The sequence below is a fragment of the Montipora capricornis genome, chromosome 12, assembly GCF_036669925.1.
Source record: "Montipora capricornis isolate CH-2021 chromosome 12, ASM3666992v2, whole genome shotgun sequence".
Taxonomy (NCBI): Eukaryota; Metazoa; Cnidaria; class Anthozoa; order Scleractinia; family Acroporidae; genus Montipora; species Montipora capricornis.
In genome coordinates this window covers 10,198,257-10,218,256 of record NC_090894.1, presented here as the reverse complement: position 1 = coordinate 10,218,256, position 20,000 = coordinate 10,198,257, and the positions used below count along the sequence as shown (strand labels likewise).

Below are 20,000 nucleotides of genomic sequence, written 5' to 3'. Positions count from 1 at the left end.
GAAGTTTTACGTCATATGGAAAATGGTGCGCCAAGATGCTCTTTCCGGACGCTTTGTAAAATTGTGGAAATAAAAATCGGCGGCAAAACCCGGTTTGAGAATTTACTAAAACAATTATTCCATTCGCCCTTGTTGGATATGAAGTGATTATAACCAACTCGCGCTACGCGCTCGTTGGTTATTTTATCACTTCGTATCCAACTCGGGCTCATGGAATAATTGTTATATAGTGCATATGGAGGCTCCTATTCATGGGCTCCTGGCAATTGTTTTATATTAGGAGCTCGTAACCGAAAACTCGAACTCTTAATCCAATCAAATTCACAGGTAACTTTACTCTATTGATTCAGTAATTAACTTTATTTCTTTCGATTTAAAGAAGGGACATGCAATTTCCATGGCAGCTCTTACCAAATGGATCTGAGGGACGAAATGACCAAAGGCCGCAAAAAATTCAGGCAGGTAAAGTGCAATGACAAGAGGTTCTTTCCAAATGGATACATCTAACGCCCTTTTGATTTCTGAAATTATACTTCCGTGTTTTGTCTCTCCGCTATCTTGTTCCACTTCCTTTTCTTCGCAAGTAGTTGTCTCCTGGTCTTCTTCTACGTTAGGATCAAAGGTTATTGCAAACAATGACACGAAAAAAATAACGCCCGCCATTACCAAAAAGGCCGTCTTCCAATCAGTGGCCCTTGTTAGGGCCTCTAATGCGGGACCCATTATGAGGACCCCAACGCCAATCCCTGCTGATAATACACCGGCTGCAATTGACTGCCTCTTGCTAAAATACTGGTTAATAACGATCATACCAGCCGAAAATAAACAGCTGCAACCGAAGCCAAAAAGAATACTGTAGCTGAAGAGAAGAAGTAATATATCGTTGGCAAACGAGCTGAGTAGCAAGCTAATTGCACAGATTTCTCCTCCGATGAGTGCAGCGACACGACATCCAAGACAGGTGACCAACGCGGTTGAGAAATGGCCGGTAAAGAATGTCAATGCGATGCCTACCGAGCCGACAGATGCTGGAAATAAAGCAAGAAATAAATATATAAACAAACATTGAGTAAATAAATAAATAAATAAATAAATAAACAAGTAAATTTCCGTCGAACTCGAGTGAATCCCGCTCCGCCGACCGGTTGGCTCCAGTTGAAATTTGAATGAGTATCGGACTACACCGTGCAAAAGTTATGACTTCAACTCCGGCCGGACTATATAACATTGCTTTGTAGTTACGGAGTTTTGCAATGCTGCCTTTGTAATTACACCCGCAAATGGTTAGACTTTCAAGTCTTCTCGGATAAGGACAATGGACCTTATATGCCGCCTCAAAACTCTTGTTCAGAAACTCTGTGGGACGTTAAAAGTTGGTTCCCGGTTTTGTGGTCTGGACTGTTGTTCTGTATAGGAACTCAGTAATTACAAGCAGCGTAACGAGCCGTCTGGCCATAGTCCCCCATCAGTCCCGAAATGACCCGAAGAGAGTGGTGAGTAATACATGTACTTCACTTCATTTGAAGACCGGACGTTCAAATGTGTTTTGAACGTCTTAGATATCCTCTGTTATAACTGAGGATGCGGTGCCTCATGAGGCCCGTGTTTATTGATACATTCATAAATTCTCTACTTGGTTCCACATCTTTAGCCATCAGCTGGGTTTCATTGCAGTTTTTGAGCATTTACGTATATTAAGGTAAAAGGTAAAGTCTGCTACGAGCCTAGAACGCCCATCAGGCCGGCGCTTATCTCCGGTTACCGTAGCATGAAGCGACTAGGAGTAGTTCTTCTCCCCCCTGAATGGGATGCTAGTCCATCACAGGGTTACCCCCAGCATTAAATTCGCCGGTACCCATTTATACACCTGGGTGGAGAGAGGCACCGTGAGAGTAAAGTGTCTTGCCCAAGAACACAACACAATGTCCTCGGCCAGGACCCGAACCCGGACCACTCGTTCCTATTGTTCCGGAGTCGAGCGCTCTAACCATGAGGCCACCGTATACGTATATTAGCACTTATTAGGCTGATTTAGCAACAGAACGGGAACGTCAGTGGCGCAGAAAAAACACCAATGAGAATTCAGAATAGAACAGACTCCACTCTTTACTTCTCTATTCTAAATTCTCATTGGTAGTTTTGCTGCGCACGACGTCGCCACTGACGTTCCCGTTCTGTTGCTAAATCAGCCTATTATAGAGGCCCTGACAGGGTAAATTCCAACAAGCGACATGGCCCAAAAAGTAGCGACAGCACATAAAATCAATTTCCGACAAAAGACATCCTTTCCCAGCAAAATTCCGACAGTGACCAGTGACGTGAAGGAATGTGCCGAGAATGAGCCGATTAAACCGCGACACGGGTGATTTTAAAATTCAGACAAGCGGCACGGGCCACCCACCCCCTGTCAGGGCCTCATTGTATACTCAATAATCTCTCTTTTCTGATCGGTCAATGGCGAATGCATAAATAGGTTTTTGGAGAGGACTAGAGAGCAAAAGATGTTATAGAGGGCAGTATGGAAGTTGATATGGAAACAAAGCGATGGAGTGTTTTTGTTGAATATATAATAAATAAAAAATCGCATGAACTTGCTCGCGCATTCCGTGATTTATGGTCATTCGTGATGTTTTTAAAGTTCTCCAATTGCACTCGCCTACTGTGCGTGCAATTTTTGGAACTTTCAAAACATCACAAGTGCCCATAAATCACGAGATGCAGTCACGTTCATACGATTTCCTGTACTTATTAATACTTATTAAAAACTACAATGATTATTTGATGATACAATTCTAAAGTTTTGATTGGCTTAACCCCGCATAATGTTATATGAGCCATTATACATCAGCAACTATACGCATCAATTGTTTTGCTTTTACAAAATAAATTAGGGAAGATTTACCTACAATTTGTGGGCGTTTAAAGGAACGATTACTATTCCGTAAACAAGGCTGTAGCAATAAAATGATGAATCAGTTATCACTCGTGAAGTCCTCAAATGATTTAAGAGAATTAATATTCATGATTACAGATAATATACATCATTTACAACTCTTCTCTTTCGGTTTGACCCCGGTTCTCGGGATTTGCGTATGGAGTCACGAGATGTGCGGATGACTGGAGTTCCAATGGGATGAGTTCCATGTCGTGTGGCGTGCGGTTTTTGCTGATGAAATGTTCGGAAACGGTCGCTTGTCTTGAAGAAGTGGGTGTGTCAACGGGAGGTCGGTTTCGTCGAAACGGTCCTTACGTCTCCGTTTTGTCTCTGTTGCAACGTTTGCGTCTACAGTGTATCATGTATATAGTATTTTTTGAGTTATAATCAATGTAGTGTGGAATTTTCGTCTTATATCACCAGTAGCTGAAAATGTGTGGTCAGTTCGTCCGTCAATTATGGAATTGCGTGTGAGGACGGTTAGTTTGCAATGATGATCCTTTAAAATGCTGCGTGTCTATTATTCTATACCTAGTTTTCTTATGGCTTATATTTTTTCCGGTTTAAACAATTGTAACGCAAATCATTTAACTCCCTGAAGAAGTCATTCCGTGACAGACGAAACTGATTGCCTTGCATCGTTATTTTATTGAAGTCACTGAAATTATTGCTGTTAGATTTCTCTCGACTCGGCACTTCCGAGCTATTTTTGTTCAGTTGGCCCTTGCATAAAAAAAAAAATTAATAAACAATTATTCCTTGTTGGTTATGAAATGATTACAGCCAATTGCAACTAGGCTATATGTATCATCAGAAGCGGGGTCATATGCTTTTGGTATCATCTAATAAGTATCATATCCAACAAGCGTGAGTGGAATATATAATTGATAAATGTTTTAAAAATCTCGGCATTAATTGGTAAATCATGAGCGAAGTCACCTTTAAAAACGTCACGTGAATGAGCTTTTAAATCCTCAGAAGAATTCTTTCTGCAAAACATACTAACAAAGCTTAGCTTGTTTTTCTTGTTTACTAATGTTCTCTCACAATTTGAACCTGTTTGGATATCAGAGGGGCACGCTTTTTTGTGGAGTGTTTTTGAAGAGGTTCAATAACCAGGGGCCTTCTCTCAAGTTTTAAAATAAACGCTGTTCTAAGCCCTTCGAAGTGCTTTTAAAGCTATGTAGGTTCATTTTAGACTATGCTATAATTTTTTTATTTATTATCTGTTCAGTTATTCTAGGGGAACCGTGAAGCTTTTCGAATTTACTAGGGCAGTTTTGCCTACTTCCCGAAAATCTTATGTGTTGTATCCTTTCAGAAACTCAAAGCGGCTGGTCTTTTTTCGGTACTCACAAGGATATTTTCATCAATCCGGAAGAAATAGTCATTGACTTTTTCAGATCACGAAAGTTCGATGCGAAAATTCCCTAAAGAAAATCCTAGGCGATTAAAGGCCTTCCGAACAGATAATTTAATGAAACGTTTTATTGGGTGCCGCTGAATAATCTATATCTAAAACCACTCGGCTTCGCCTCATCCGATAAAACACTCCTGCAGGTACTCCGGTACATTATTTCAGCACACTCATGGACGTCTGGATGATTTTCTTTAATTTATTCTGTAGGAGTCAGAAAAACGAGCCAAGGTGCATCGAAACAGAGAAATTATATCTGCGAAATCGTAAAGCTTACGCCAACTTAGAATGTCTCTGAGAAGCAACATGTTGTCCGAAATGTTATGACCAACATTTGTCGAAATTTTACAAAGAATGTTTTGGATCATTAGCACCTTTTGTCACCCAAGAATTTGATCAGTTTTGGTGGCTAATAACTGGATAGTAATAACTGGAGATTTAACAAAGTTTAACAAGTTCTTTTATGTTTTTAAGTCAATTTGTAAATAGTACGATGCCTTCTGCAAGCAAACTCGTATGTCAAAACAATGACGACATTCCCTTGTCAAGTGGTGCTAAAACAACTTTGTCTATAAAATTTCAGTTAGGATGTTTTCCCCAAACCGTTGGGCACCCAGTTGGAACACTATGAGGAGGTCATATATTGTGGTCACCGAGTAATAGAAAAGGGTGCAAAATTATTGCAACAATGGCCTTGTGTTTTCCTTCACGCCTGCAATAATAACCTCTTTTCGGCTCAGTGACCTCGTGTCTTATTGGCATTTAAATGAGAGTGCAATGGATTATTTTCATAGTTGAAGTGAAACGGTGCATTTTAACGACGCAAATAAGTGAGTTTTGATACAAATCACGCCACTGTTCGGCGTTCTGTAGTATCTTTTAGGCTTGCTTTATAAGTGAACTGGTATCAAACAACCAAAGACGTCTTCTGGTCCCGGATAAAATATACGACGTAACGATTCAAGCACGTCACATTAAAAGGGTCAGAAATTGAATGAATGCTCCTGTGCTTGTGCTAGCGGCTGAAAATCTCCCAGACCCAAACACGTATTTTTCTTCCGGTCCCTTTCTCTTCCATTTGTAACAGTCACTTTTACTTCTCGTTCCTCTCCAGAAAAAAGCTAGAAGCGAGATCTCGAACCCTTTTTCTTCAATTAAATTTTGCGCCAAAAAGACAGTCGAGCGAAACGAACGCAGCAACATATGGTGTCTTTGAGCTTTCGTATGTCAAGTTATGATCATCGCATGTGTAGGTTCTATTAAAAGTACTTACACCGATTGTTGATTTTCTGATTCAAATTAGAGCGCTGTTCGGTGTTCGCCAGTATTTTGTTATACTTGTCAGTGAACCTTTTCAGGCGGTTTCCTGTGATATTAAGGTATGCTGCAGCTACTGTAGCATATAATTAGTGGCTCCCCACTGGAAATGTCTGTAAAGACAAAATGTTCCATGCAAGTTTCGATATGGCAATCCCCTAGATTTTTAAGCGATAAAGTTACTGGAACATCACCGAAGAGACTCGAAGCTAGGAGGGAAGGTAGCGTTTAGCCATCACTTTCTGAAAGAAAGATTTTTTTCAAAGACTTTCGGTCCTTTCAAGCACTTCACTTTTCACGCAACAAATTCGAACAGATGAAATTCTTCTGCTGAGCTAATAAAAATATCCCTTCAAACAGTCTCAATCCACTGCAAGGAACTTAGAAACACCCCTTCGGGCTTTCAGCTGAAATATCTGTTCTTTGGATAAAATGTGTCAAAAAATATTTTCCCCTTTGTTCATCCATTTCTGTGTCACTAAAATATAAATTACCATATGATCCATATCCTCCTAAATGAAGTAAACAAATAATTAACTCGCTTCGCACACTAACCTGCAGTTTCTTCGGATGCCCTAAAATAGTCCATTAAGACTGGTTGAAAAACTCCGAAGCTAAAAACAAACCCAAGAGTTGTAACCCAGATCATTGTAGCGCAAGCACAAACAAACCATGACCAGCAACTGTCACGTTTGCGAGGAGTACCAGCGGAGCAAAACAACTGAGGAATGGCCATTTCTTGAAGGGATGATGTGAAAGGTAATCTACGGCATTTTACTGGTTAGCTGACTATCCTCCCGATTTTCTTCGTTAGGTTACGATTGAATGACGCTTCACTTCACTTCTTCACTTCACTTTAATTTATGCGCAACTTTTAAGGAGCTGTAACATAAGAATGAATTCTATTGTTCAAAACTTGTATTACGAGTTCTTGGGTTTGTATTCCGTTAATACTCGTGCTCAAGTAACCGTAACCATAAAAAGGAATAACAAAGAAGCTTGATGGGCTTTTCTTAATATGATATACGGACGAGAGGATAAGGGACTCGAGAACTTGGTTACTGGTTGTGGGAGAGGACTCGGGAAATAGAAATACTCTCTCAAATATAATAAGGCATTTCCAGAAAAAGCACCGAAAGTATATCGCAACGCTGAAAAAGGAATTCTCCATATTTTAAATCAATTTGTTCACGTTTACGTTTCTTGATTTTAGCCAAAATTTTCAGTTCCGGTAAATAAATTAATCCTCCATGAGAGTGTAACTATACTGAAAAAAGCAACAACTTTAAAAAAAAATATGGAAGTATTTTTCTTCCTTGCAACGACGTTCGTGAAGCGTTCGGGCCACCGCTTTCGTGACGCTTAGTTTTTTTGTATGGGGTACAGGGATGGCGCATTGGTGATAGCACTCGCCTCCCACCAATATGGCCAGGGTTCGTTTCGGCGGCGTACGTGGGTAGAGTTTGTTGGTTCTCTACTTTGCACCGAAAAACCAAGAGCTCCAGCGCTAGATGATTAGACACTAAAGTAAAGTTCCTTTTTTTTTCCTTTTATCTTAGAGGGAGTCAAGCGTTTCTCAGTTCCCAGCACCACGGTTCAAGCAATTCCTTTGACCGGCCAGGACTGATCGGTATGTAAATTCTCTCCACAACTTCAACGAAAGGTCAGTTAGACAGGTATTTAGAATTAAGTAAGAGTTGTAATATAACACCAAATTCTCATGAATACCCAACAAAGAACTCTAAGGAACTAGTTGGGAGAATGAATATTTCGACCGTAGGAATGAAAGGGTTAAGTGACAACTTATTCAGATCTGGAGCACTAATTGTTCAAACGGGCTTAAGAATCAAACTAAATTAACTCAAATCAAATCAAATGTTGGCTTTTGAGGATAGGGAAAAACTGGAGTACCTGCAGAAAAATTTCTCAGAGCGGAGTCATGTAGAGAAACAAAAAACTCAACCCACATTGAAGTTGTGTCTGGGGATCGAGCCCAGGCCACATTCCTGGGAAGCGAGTTCTCTCACCACTGTCCACTGCGCCAACGCTGATTCTCGGTACACGTCGTAGGAAATCATGGAGGAGTCCTTCCTGGTAAGCCTGTGTAATTATTTATCGTTTGCCTTTGATACGATTTCAGGGGTAACCAGTTATCCTGAGAATTCGTTGTTACAACGTTTATTTCATGCTACCATGCCAAAAAAATTAGGACTTGGTAGAATATTCCCTTCGTTGGGCTTCATTTTTTAGTGAAACGTGTATATATCTCGAAATCGTTATGAAATCGAGAGAAATGATCGTCGTAGTTACCTGGACAATTCAAGCAATTTTCTCTCATAGACCTCGGAGAAATCAGTCAGGCGGCTTTATCGGGATTCAAACCCAGGACCTCTGTGATGCCGGTGCAAAGTGATGCTCAACCAACTGAGCTTTGAAGCCACTCAGTTGGGAGCAAATCCATTTGTTGGAATCATCTATTTTTTGGGAAAGAACTCGATGAAACTCAGAAATGGAGATGTTATCCTTCTATGACACTTGAATCAACGCAGTAAACTAAGTCAACTTTCCTTCAAATTAAAAAAAATACAAGGAACTTTTTGAAAACAAACGAGATAGATAAGAATGTCTCCAAGACTAGAAGGTTTGCGTCAAGAGTAGTTGGAATTCGTTTTCCACGTTCAAATTGGCAAAGAAATGGTGAAGAGCATAGTCAGTGAAACCTTTCACGTAATTAACTTATACATCTGAACCCAGCCGTTCAACGGCCTTATGACTTTATTCAGTGGATACGTCACCGATGATCCGAAAGTTTCAGCCCGCGTCCACACCAATGTGTTTTCGAAAACGTCCGTTTATATATAACAGTCCACACTGAAACGATTGAAAACGGAGGTCCACGAATTATGAAAAGGTTTTCGAAAACGCTTTTGAAAGTGGAGAATTTTGAAAACGGAGGTCTATTGCTCTAGTGTGAATGGCGGAAACGGAGATTTTCGAATACGTGTGACGTCATAATCTTATGCCTCCCTCTCAATTTCCCAAAGAATGGTAACAAGAACTCATCATTAGATCTCCGTTGTCAGTCTCCAGTGTGGACCGCCGACAACGATGTGAAAACGCTAGTGTGGACACAGATCTTTTTATCCGTTTTTAGGGAGCCGGATCACTAAACTGTAACATTACTTGCATTACTTGCTGCTTTTAATCTCATTATAATTTACATTTTTGTTTGGGACCAAATGGTTTCGCTTTTGTGGCCTCCCTGTCCATACTTGATTTCTCTCTCTGTTTATACAATATGGACGAAGTAAAATAAAATAAACAAAATAGAGGTTTTTGAAAACGCATTAGTGTGGATGGGCCCTCAGTCTCAGTCTCTTAGTTCTTTTCTCAATTTTCAGTGAGGCTACACTCTACTGGAGGATTATTTATTTAAAAGAAATAATAATTTTGTCTAAAATCGAGGGAACTCAATTTGTAGGATCGAAATTGATTTAAAGTATTGCCAGTTGTTCTACTTTATGATGTACTTCATTGACTCATTTTCTGGACATGTTTTGTATATGAAAATGCATTTCGAGTTTCTGATTCCTAGAGTCCTTAAAGGGGTTAGGTCACGCTATGTTAGGTAATTTTGTCTAATTTTGTTAATTATGAGCTCTAATTATCAAATTGGCAGTGCAAGAGTCTTTCATTTGCAAAATCATGGCCACATAACAACTGAGAATGATTTTCCAGCTTTGTAAATGACATTTTGATATAGACTGATATAAATTTGAAAAAAGGTGGGCCGACGTTTTTCAAATTTACCCAAATTGAATCCATTTTAATCCTTTTTATTATTATGCAGATTTCTACTTTCCTGGGAACAATAAAAAGTGACGCGCCACACTTGGTGGCATCTTTCGTGCTCTTAAGACCTGTGTCCTACTGTGGTAAAACATGTTTTACAGAATGGCCAAACGGCGTAAAACACCCTGAAACATGTTTTATGAAATCCAAAAAAAGCAAAGAATTGTGTTCGTCTCCGTTCGCCATCTTGAAAGAAACCAGCACATGACAAGATACCGTATCCATAGAGACAACAAAGTAGTGGACTTTGTACTCGAGGGCAAGTCAAACATCTGTCCAAACGTGTAAAAAACATCGGTCACCAAACACGACAAGAAAACAAGTATTTTAATTCTAATAAAGGCTTCTATTAATTGGTGTTTAATCTAGGAATTTGCACAGGGAAATGAACAACGTCTAAGCTCAAACCATCCGCTCTGTCAATTTATTTTATCTCCCGTGCGAAGTAAATGTATGATGGAGAATTCGCAATGTAGCCATTACACGAGGGTCCCAATGGGATGGTGGCCTTTACGTTTATCGGCTAAAATTTTGGCTCTTTTACGGCTATCGGTTAATTTTTTTCAGTTACGGTTAACAAAAAAATTAAAAATCAATTTCTTTGTTTCAAAGAGTTAAATATTAATAAACCTGTATTTTTTGTATCTTTAAGCAAAATAAAGGTCTTGGGATCATCTCTGGATGAAATAAGTTATTTGATAGATCATACTTTTAAGTATTTCACTTCTAAAACTATTTTACCCGTAGAAATGTCAACGGTTACTTTTACAAATCTAGGGAACAGTTTCTTTTACGCGGTTAAATTTTTTTTCACCCTATTTACGACTAACGGTTAAAATTTTTCAATTTTTACGGCTATCGACTAAATTTTTGGACGTTTTACGCCTATCGGTTAACCCCATTAAGACCCTCTTACACGGTCTCCATGAAAATTTTCATTCGCAAAAGCCGCTTGCTGACTAACTGACTGAGTCTAGGTAATTGAACTCTGCGTGATTGTGAAAACCTGCGCCAACAGAAGTGTGTAGCAGTGTGAACTCCATATTTGTCTCCTCCATACTCAGCGAAAATTGACTCAAGTACCCCCCCCCTCCCCCGTTGGGTCTTTTTCACCAGAACAAGACTCTAAGAGATCCTGGCACTAGCAGAGAAAGATGTTGGGCACAGAGTTCCCAATGCTGGGTTCTGGTTTACTGTAAAGGATTTCTCACATGAAATGCTTCGCCTCATGGGCTATTACTATTCCCCTTACGGGCTACGGGTCTAATTGTTAATTAATCACCCGAAGTGTAACCAATCAGCACAGAGAATTTTGAATAATCACCCATGTAATTAGTATGGGTAATCAAATGGTGACGATTGAAATTAGGGAATAATTTGACGAGTATACTCAGTATACCATCTGATTAGCTATTGATATCATGGGTGACAAGTTACGTTCATAAACGCCATTTTGGTGGTGTTCGAAAAGTTGCCATAGCAACATTGTAATTCCCGTGGTGAATGAATCAACGAATGAAATGATATATGAAAGGAATCATATATTGAACTTTGTGTCCAACACCCTTCTCCGTTAGGGTCAGTAAGGGTGCGTTCGATTGACCCTATTCCGGAATAAGAATACGTGGAGTGATGATTTAAAACGGCATGTTTGGCGTTTAATTGAAGCAACAAGGATAAGAAAGATATGTTTGAAATAGCATTTTAGCAGGTGTTTGACAATTGTGAAGTGAATCTCCTTCAAAACGAAGGATTTCTAACTTCTATTCCACGAATTTCCATTCCGGAATAGGGTCAATCGAACGCACCCTTATGGCATAGCGGCAAAAAGACCTAAAGAAAAACTTTTGTTGGTGCAGGTTTTTTTTTTTACCAATTTTCACATTCACTTTAAATTAATTTAGCGTTCGTTTACATCCCCAGATTCAGCAAGGTTTGAAAAAAAAAACATTGTTTCACATATTTAGTATGATTAATTATTTGAACGATACTGAGCACGCGATATTTGCGAATGTGCATGCTACCTGGAAGGCGATTGGACTTACCAAATGGCTGGAGACATTAGGGCCGTTTATACGAGAGAAAATAAGCCGCGGCTGAAGTTACGTAAGCCGCAAAAGAAACTATTTATACGAGTATAAACTCCCAGGCCAGGATAAGACGCGGCTTGAGAAAGCCGTGAACGTAGATTTCGTACCATTTATACGGGGTGTTCGCGGCTTACGTAAGCCGCGGCCAGAGTTAAGCGGCCTATTTTCTCTCGTATAAACGGCCCTAATGTCTGCATTTTGAAATTGATGTCGCTTGAAAGCAAAATGTAGGCTTCTCAGATGAATATGCAAATGAAATTGTATACACCTTATTCCAAAATGGCCGCTATTTAGATATTCTTTTGTTTTTATTCAAGGCAAAATATTCTTTTGAATTTTCAGCTCAAGAACGAGGCATCAAGGGCTAATTTGAATAAAAACAAAAGAGTATTTGAATGACGGCTATTTTGGAATAAGGTCTATACCACTAAGAGAATAGACCAACGATATATTAAAATTCAGAACTAAACGAAATGCATCATCTCGAGGCTCTGGGGAATAAATATAAGGATTTGTATGAGTTTATTACCCAGAGCCTACTAGAAAAAGAAAAGAGGCCTGGGCAAAATCCAGGAAACCATAACCGTGCGATTGCGCCCCTCGATCCAAGCATCCACTATGTCAAGTGATTTTATGTCCCGGCAGAGCGATAGGTTCAACCTTGTCCCCAGCGTATCTCTTCTTCATTTCTCTTGGACCAAGAGATGTATTTTTCATGCGGATTACAATGTCGAACGAGCGCGCAGGTTGAGTTCGATTTCAAATAACAAGAATGAGTCAGTATTTAATTACCACTTTATTACACTTATTTTAAATCCTCTCAAGGAATTTTGCCGAGGTTAATAAATGTTTGTTTATCCATGCAAAGAGATCAGACAGAGATCATTGTCGTCGACTAAAAACTGTAAGTAACTGAAATTATCCTTTTTTATCTGTAAAAGGGGGAATTTGTAAAACTGAGAATGTAAAATAATCATTTTTATTGCTCTATATTATTGTGCATTCCGATTGGCTACGGCAGGTAAACCATGAATAAACCTGATTGGCAAGTCTTATTTTATTGTCATTTGAAGCACTCTTGAGAGCCAGCCAATCAGATTTCAAGGGTCACTCACGATTTCAAGGATTCGATTCATGGGTTTAAGGAAGACTCCTATGAATGAAAAATACAATTCATGCTGAAAACATTGAAATGCTATTTATTTCGCCTTAATTACAAAAAAAGTGAACTTTTCAAACCAGAAACAAAATAAACCACAACATATGTTATTCTTACAACCAAACAAGTTATCAGTATTCATTTCTCGTTTTTAGAAAGAGGCTGTCTTTTTGCTGTAAGATGACCTATGAATTGATGTTACTGGACTCGCAAGCAACTGCATATGCATCAATGAGGCGATTCTTGATCAACAAGCACCCTTTTGAATGGCACTGTAGTTTGAGTTCCTCTCTCTTCTTCTTCGTTAACGGAGGAACTGAGGTCAGGTCTTTTGTAACATAACAGGATGAACGGAATAAAGGCCCCGGAGAGTGTGATGCTGCCTGCCACACGGAAAGGAACCACATACGAACCCAACTTGTCTGCTAACAGACCTGAGTGTGAAAAATAATCATGTTAGGTTAGCTTGGGTATGTTTGATGTAGGACTCCTACATGGAAAAATAGAAGATGTTTGCACTAACTATTTTCACATTCATACTTATTTGGCTTCAATACTTGGGATCCTGTGATACACCGTAATAATCACTTTGGTTGTCTACACGTACAGACGGTCCCGTAACGGCAAAAGAAATACAGGAATTGGGGCGGATCTATGGATAGGACGGTCAACCCCTTAAACCAAAATGAAAAACATGTAAACAAGACCGGTTTCTGAGGCTATAACACCTTTGAGCGTAGTCCTTTAAATAGCACAAAACCGAAACGGTTTCAAAGATATTAAACAAATTACGATTATCCCTTAAAAGCTGAAAATCCTTTTTTCCGAGAGTTTATATGAATCACCCATGGGGCATTTGACCGACAATTCTACGAATTCCTGGATTCGTCCCAAAGGAATAACGATAATTTTCGTGACACTTACCGGCTAAGGGAGGACCGATTGCCGCGAATAACGCTGATATTGAAATATTCCATCCAAGCACAGCAGTGGATTTGAGTGGACTGACAGTGAATGTAAGAACACTTAAACTGGTAAAGAAAAAGCCATCGCCGAGTCCGTAGAATACCATGCAGATGGTAAGAGTTGTGAACGTTGGGGCCGCAGTCATGAGGATGATGCTCAATCCTGCGGTAAATTGCGCAGCTTGGTAAACTTTGAACGTGTCCACTCTCGGATGATTGCATAAAAAGCCGGAAAGCAAACGGCCAGCGGAGGAGCACAAACCTTGATAAATGAACAGTCTGGATGCTTTTTCAGCTGAAATTCCTAATTCTTCAGAATAGCGAATCTGAAAAATGAATATACATTTATGACAGCCCATGGCAGAGTTGCTGTTTATATCTCTGAAAACGGTCCTTACATAAGCATGAGCCCAAGGACCAAAATGTTTCCTTTTCTTCGGTCTGTCTTGTACGTGCGCTTTTGCTTGCGTTCGTTTGCGTTGTGTTACAACAGGATGTAACGCAAGCTGCGATCTTCGTCCAATGAAAAAGACCCGTTCCAGATTCCACTCCCAGCGCCACGTTGTGAAAGAGAATATGGAACTGGTTCGTTTTCACTTGACACGGTTTATGCTTGCGCTAGTGCTTGCATCGCTAGTGAAAACCAGGCTTATCGGCAAACGTCAAGCCCAAAAATTCCAGTAACAATTCATTTGAACTTTTTATGTAATTAAGCCCCTGCCGTTTGCTGTTTACGTAAACGGGCTCATCTTCGGTGTAAAAACCTCTGAAACTTACGGATGATGTAACACAAAAGAAAAAGAAAGAGTCAAAAACACCAAACAATAACTAAACTCCACAACGAGGTAACAAAACAAAGCAAAAGTTTCAAAGGTTTTTACACCGAGATAAGCCCCGTAAACAAGATGCTAAATTTCTCTCTTGCTTTTAAACACCGAAGCGACTTGCAATTCGGAAATGGACTATTGAAAGCATTAACTTGATCAAGGCCAGAGAGACAACTCTACACTTAACGAGAAATGCAAGTTACGCAGGAAAACGCCTGCGAGTGGAAGCATCTGATTGGCCGAGAATATGGCGCATTTTTTTTTTTTTGAGCCAATCAATGAAAGGTGCGATGCAAAGCCGAGCTCATAAAAAATTTGCCTTCAACACTCATTTGAAACTGTGTCAGTGATGTACATGATTACCGGCAAATACAAAGATTAAATCTGATCTGCATATCCTTTTTTATTACATTAACACCAATGAAATACCAAGTGGGCTTTCGCGCGAAAAAATGATATCTTCACACGTAAAAAGATCACTGTTACTATGGTTACATATAAAAATCGCGCCTTGCAATGCATTTTGTGAAATAATTTATTATTTCATTGATCTCGTGTTGAAAAATATTTCACTCGTTCGCTGCGCTCACTCTTGAAATATTCTTCAACTCTCGAGGAGAAATTTCGTATCTCAGCGCGGCCATGTAATATCCTCTATGAGTGATCATAGATTCGATCGCCGTCTTTGTGTTTTTTCTTGTTAAATTTACACTTAAACATTACGTAGACAGAGCGGACAATGTGAGCTGATTTGCTAAGATACACAAAACTTGGCGGGGAAGTTGTTCTGAAAAAACGATCTGTCCAAGGAAAAACATGGGTTGGCAGCCGGCAGGTACTGGGTAACGAGCTCCTTCCTCTGCATAAAACATTTGCAAGGAAAAATACTGATTCATTCCTCACGGGACCATTAGAACCCACAAATGACCAGCTCCCAACGTCAGTGGCTTCACAGCTCAGTTGGTTAGAGCGTCGCACCGGAATCGCGAGGTCACGGGTTCAAACCCCGTTGAAGTCCTGAATTCTTCAGGCTTCTCTGCGCAATTGTAAAAATTGCGTTCATAACTGCGAAGATCATAGCTTCACTTGATTTCATATCCGCAATTCATATATGATTCATTTCATATGCCATTTCATTTCATTTCATAATTTATTATGGGGGACGGGGAGTGGCAAAGTGTCATGGTCAGGCTTCCCGAGTGGCGGTGCAGTGGCCAGCGCAACAGTCTCCCGACCCCAGGACTGCGTGGGCTTAGCTCTGGCACCGTTTTGTATGTTTTCCTCTGCACACACATCCTCTCTCTCTCTCCCTCCCTTCCCCCCCCCCCCACCCCCCTCTCTCTCTTTCTCTCTCTCTCTACCCAGATGCATAAATAGACACCAATACATGCTTTCAGGGTTACACTCAGTCGCTTCATTCTATTTCAAATCGGATAAGCTAGCATGGCCATGTTCAACCTACCGGCTGGTGTGCGACTTTCCTATTTACGTTGAGATATGTCCAGGATTTACCTAATTGGATCTGCTTTGATTTTAATAAGCGTCATGAAGTGTTCCCTTGCTCTTCTACTCAACTGCAACATCACTCGTGTCTCGGAATACTTAACAATTATCCGCCGAAGGCGAAGTGATCATCGGTGAATATTCACCCATAATCACTGAGTCTGAGGCGAATAATTGTTTTAGTATAAATACGCAGGTGATTATTTCAAAAAAGAGGGGGAAAAAAAATCATTTCAACGCGAAATCATCTTCACTTACAGTGGCAAAACGACTACTGGCAGCCATTTTGGTGATTATCGGCTGATAATCCAAGATAGCGAGCCAATGAGAGTGCGCGATTTTGTATAATCAGCTGTGTATTTATACTAAAGACAATTAAAGTCACAAAGTGTCCCCCCAATTGCATGTCCTCAAGTTAAGGTAAACAGCTACATTTACCCAAACCTGAAAGTAACCCTGACCTTTAATGCTTAGACTTAAAGGGACACCTCGGGTTGGATGTCAAAATTGGGTGTGCATCTCAGTAGGTGCAATCCTGGACAAAAGAGAATTTCACTGCAAACCTGCTTACCATGTGAATCAGAGGGACAAGGTGGCCAAAAGACAACAAAAAACCAGGAAGGAAAAAAGCAATAACTGGAGGCTCTTTCCAAACAGACAAGTCAAACGTCTTCTTGATTTTGGAAATAAGAGTTCCATTATTCATATTTCCACTGGCTGTTTCTTCGCAACTAATTTCTTCATTTCCCTCGACGTTAGGGTCAAAGGTAATAACAAGGGAGCGCAGGACAACAACGACTACCGCCATTATGCGACAGGTGGACCGCCATCCAGTTGCCCTAATTAGGGCCTCCAGAGTGGGGCCCATCACAAGGATGCCACCTCCAACCCCAAAATTTAAGATACCCATAGCAATTGACTGCCTTCTGTTAAAATACTGGTTAATCACAATCATTCCAGAGGAAAACGTACAACTGCAACCGAATCCAAACAAGACACTGTAGGTAAAGAGGAGAAGATATAGGTTGTCCACAAAGGAGCTGACGAGCAAGCTAACGGCACAGAAGACACCTCCGATTATGGACGTGATCCGACATCCAATTCGGGTGACCAGGGTGGTTGAAATATGACCACTGAAGTACGTCATTGCTATCCCCACAGAACCAATGCATGCTACAATTAAACGAAAACAATTAGGCTACCTTTGTATAAGTAATGGCTGCCATTTTCGAAGAAACCACAAACACAACCCTAACGTGTCGTTACTATTTTTATCATATAGAGAGTCTAATTACTCAATTCTGATTGCTCAATCGAGAGGGCCTTTTTCCTTAACACAGGGCCGTATTACTAAAATGCTATATTGAATAATTCGTTGCTTGGTTACGGTTATAAAATTTGGTGAATTTGGTGACAAATAGCTGAGGTAGAGATGATAAACAATTTGAAAACTGCTAGCGGAAATGAAAATGCTCGAAAAAGCACAAAAATGACATTTTTTAAAAATGAGCAGGAGAAACAAAAAATGATAACTTGAATTTGAATGGCTTGGGAAGTCAGTGTAAAATTTGGCCTTCTAAATTATGAACAAAAAGAGGCATGAGTTCCTCGTGAAATTAAGGATCAATCTCACTTGTGTTTTCTACACGACCGAGTTTTTTTTATATTTTATCAAAACATACTTATGCCAACACCGTGAATGAAGTTGATCCTTCATTTTACAAGGTCCCATACGATTATTTGGTGTTTCAGCAACTGGTTGGTGAGTGTCCAATTAAAAACGCGTTTCTACAAAAGGTAATATTGATCATCACACCACTGGTTGTTCGAGAGCCGATTGACTTAATTCCACGATTAGCTTTAAAACCTATTTAGTAAGCATGAATAAAAGTTTGAAACGAGAGAGGCCGCTGTGGAAAAAAGGATGAAAGGAAAAAATGTCCGACATATTGAACTAGGAAAATCAAACAGAACAGATTTTTTAAGAGGAACGCATATTTTTTTAATGATTTTTAAACAATGCGACAATTAAGGTCTTAGTCTGCATTTTAAACCCAGTCTACAGTCTCCATTTTGTACCTAGTCTGCAATCTGCAATTAATATTCACTCTGTAGTCTGCATTTTATACCGACCGATCCAAGTTCTTATATCGGATTCCAGATTTCAGATTTTAGATTTAAGGCAAAGCCGCCCCAATGGTCCATGTGTAAGCAACACAATAGTGCGGATAAAATCTTTCGGGTTTAAAAGAATTAAAGCTCTCTACAGTCACTCACCTGTAATTTCTCTTGAAGCATTAAAATAATCCATAAACACCGGCAGAAAGACTCCGAAGCTAAAAACGAAGCCCAGCGCTGATATCCAAGTTATTGTGGCGCAAGCACAGACCAGCCATGACCACAAACTATCACGTTTGCGAGGAGGACCGGTGGAGCAAAACAACTGAGAAATGGCCATCAGTTTCAGGTAAGTAAACTAATATGAAATTACAATATGTTTAAATACAAACTAATTTCTTTTTTTTTTTTTTTTGGGGGGGGGGGGAAGGCAATTTAGAACGGTCTCCTCAAAATAAGTTGACGATATAAATTAAAACTTTGTTTCTGTAAACACATGAGGGTCCTTCAATTGAACTTTAGAACTGAAGTAGAGTTGTGCCTTTACATGCGTCATACGAATTAATTAAAGAACTTGAGATGATTTACGTATGATCTGAATTGTTCGGTGTCTTGTTTAGTTCAATTTATTGCAGGCTTACAAAGAATTATTTTTATCACATAACTCAGTCAGGACTATTCAATCAGCCTGGGGCCGGTTTCTCAACCCTGGTTAGCGCTAACTTTCGGTTAAGAGGTATCAAATCCAATTCTTGGTTTTCACGTGACGTCAGAAAAAAAACTAAAGTTAAAAATTTTGCGTTTTTACCTTCATCGGGTAAAAAACATTTTAGAAATATGTATACTGGACTGTTTTCAGCTCGGTAGCATGCTTTGTTTTGAAAATAGAGCAGTTTGATTTTCAATTTTTTTTTTACAATGCGTGACATCTGGATTGCTTCTGAGAAACATGTCACGTACATGAAAACATCGATTCGCCTTGTGTTTTGAATAACCAGTATGTTAAGAGAAGTGTCTATGCGAATGTTTTAAGTTTTGCAAAGAGAGAAAAATGTTTAGAGAGAGTCAAAGTAAACTCCAGATGTTTCCACTCGTTTCCGGCCGCCATTTTGGCGTCTCTCAGGGGGACATCATCCTGGAGTCTACCCTTTTCTGAAGAACTCGAGTTTGGAATATCGTACAGCCGTAAAACTTTGACTCGCTGTTTATTTATTACCCTTCTACAATATCTCAATTTCTTGATTTAATTTATTGAATGGTAAGCGATTTTATTATTTCTTTGCGTGATACTTGCATGACGTGAAAACCAAGAATAGGTTTTCATGGTATTTAACGTTGGTTAGCACTAACCATTCTTCGAGCAACCCGGGCCAGGTTGTTATACCAACTGTGAGAGTACCAAAAACTTAACTGAAACCCCCAGAGTGAGTACTGTATAAAGACTGTTTAAAGAGACAATCTTAACAGCTAGAAGAATTTGATTTGTGAGGATTTCGGAGCCAAAAAACTGACATATGCCCTGCAATTTCAGAGTACAAAATCTTCCTTTAGAGAACTTGATAAAATGTACCTCCCATATAGAGAGGTTCTCAATTGAACGTCGAAAGTAATTAGCGAATTGCTTTGGTTTTGCATTTCTTCACTCAGTTATAGTTCAAAGTTCTCGCTCCACCTTTTCAACTAATCAGAAGTGAAACATAAGCTAATCGTGGCTCGCGCGTGCACATTTTCCCGCGGTTTGTGTCGGCTACCTACGTGTAAATACTTCGAGTTTTGATTGGTTTACTGGATTGTCTCCATTGGCCAAAGTAATTACT

The 20,000-nt window shown here is 39.7% G+C and overlaps 3 protein-coding genes and 1 long non-coding RNA gene across 5 annotated transcripts in view; 2 read left to right on the top strand and 2 right to left on the bottom strand.

Moving 5' to 3' along the window:
• LOC138026772 (monocarboxylate transporter 10-like) overlaps nt 1–6,503 on the bottom strand; it is an 8,378-nt gene extending 1,875 nt beyond the window's left edge. The window contains exons 1-2 of the mRNA XM_068874220.1: nt 6,225–6,503; nt 412–1,028 (exon numbers count right to left, since the gene is read on the bottom strand). Coding sequence (XP_068730321.1) covers nt 412–1,028; nt 6,225–6,405 — 798 coding nt within the window. The 5' untranslated portion in view covers nt 6,406–6,503. The remainder of the gene's footprint in view (nt 1–411; nt 1,029–6,224) is intronic.
• Nucleotides 3,183–12,515, top strand: LOC138026775 (uncharacterized). Its single transcript, XR_011127345.1, has 3 exons — nt 3,183–3,414; nt 7,229–7,299; nt 12,437–12,515. It is a non-coding gene; the product is annotated as an uncharacterized lncRNA (long non-coding RNA).
• On the bottom strand, nt 12,389–18,682 carry LOC138026773 (monocarboxylate transporter 10-like). The gene is made up of 4 exons (XM_068874221.1): nt 18,343–18,682; nt 16,637–17,238; nt 13,695–14,061; nt 12,389–13,204 (listed from the first exon to the last, which is right to left on the bottom strand). Exons 1-4 carry the CDS (start codon nt 18,521–18,523, stop codon nt 12,999–13,001), a joined length of 1,356 nt encoding a protein of 451 aa, XP_068730322.1. The 5' UTR covers nt 18,524–18,682; the 3' UTR covers nt 12,389–12,998.
• Nucleotides 18,397–20,000, top strand: part of LOC138026774 (asparagine--tRNA ligase, cytoplasmic-like) — a 27,898-nt gene continuing 26,294 nt past the window's right edge. The window contains exon 1 of one of the 2 annotated variants that reach the window (XR_011127343.1): nt 18,397–18,532. The gene's annotated coding sequence lies outside the window, so the exon portion shown is untranslated. Of the gene's footprint in view, nt 18,533–19,404; nt 19,608–20,000 lie in introns of those variants that run through there. The other variant, XR_011127344.1, reaches the window with a different exon arrangement.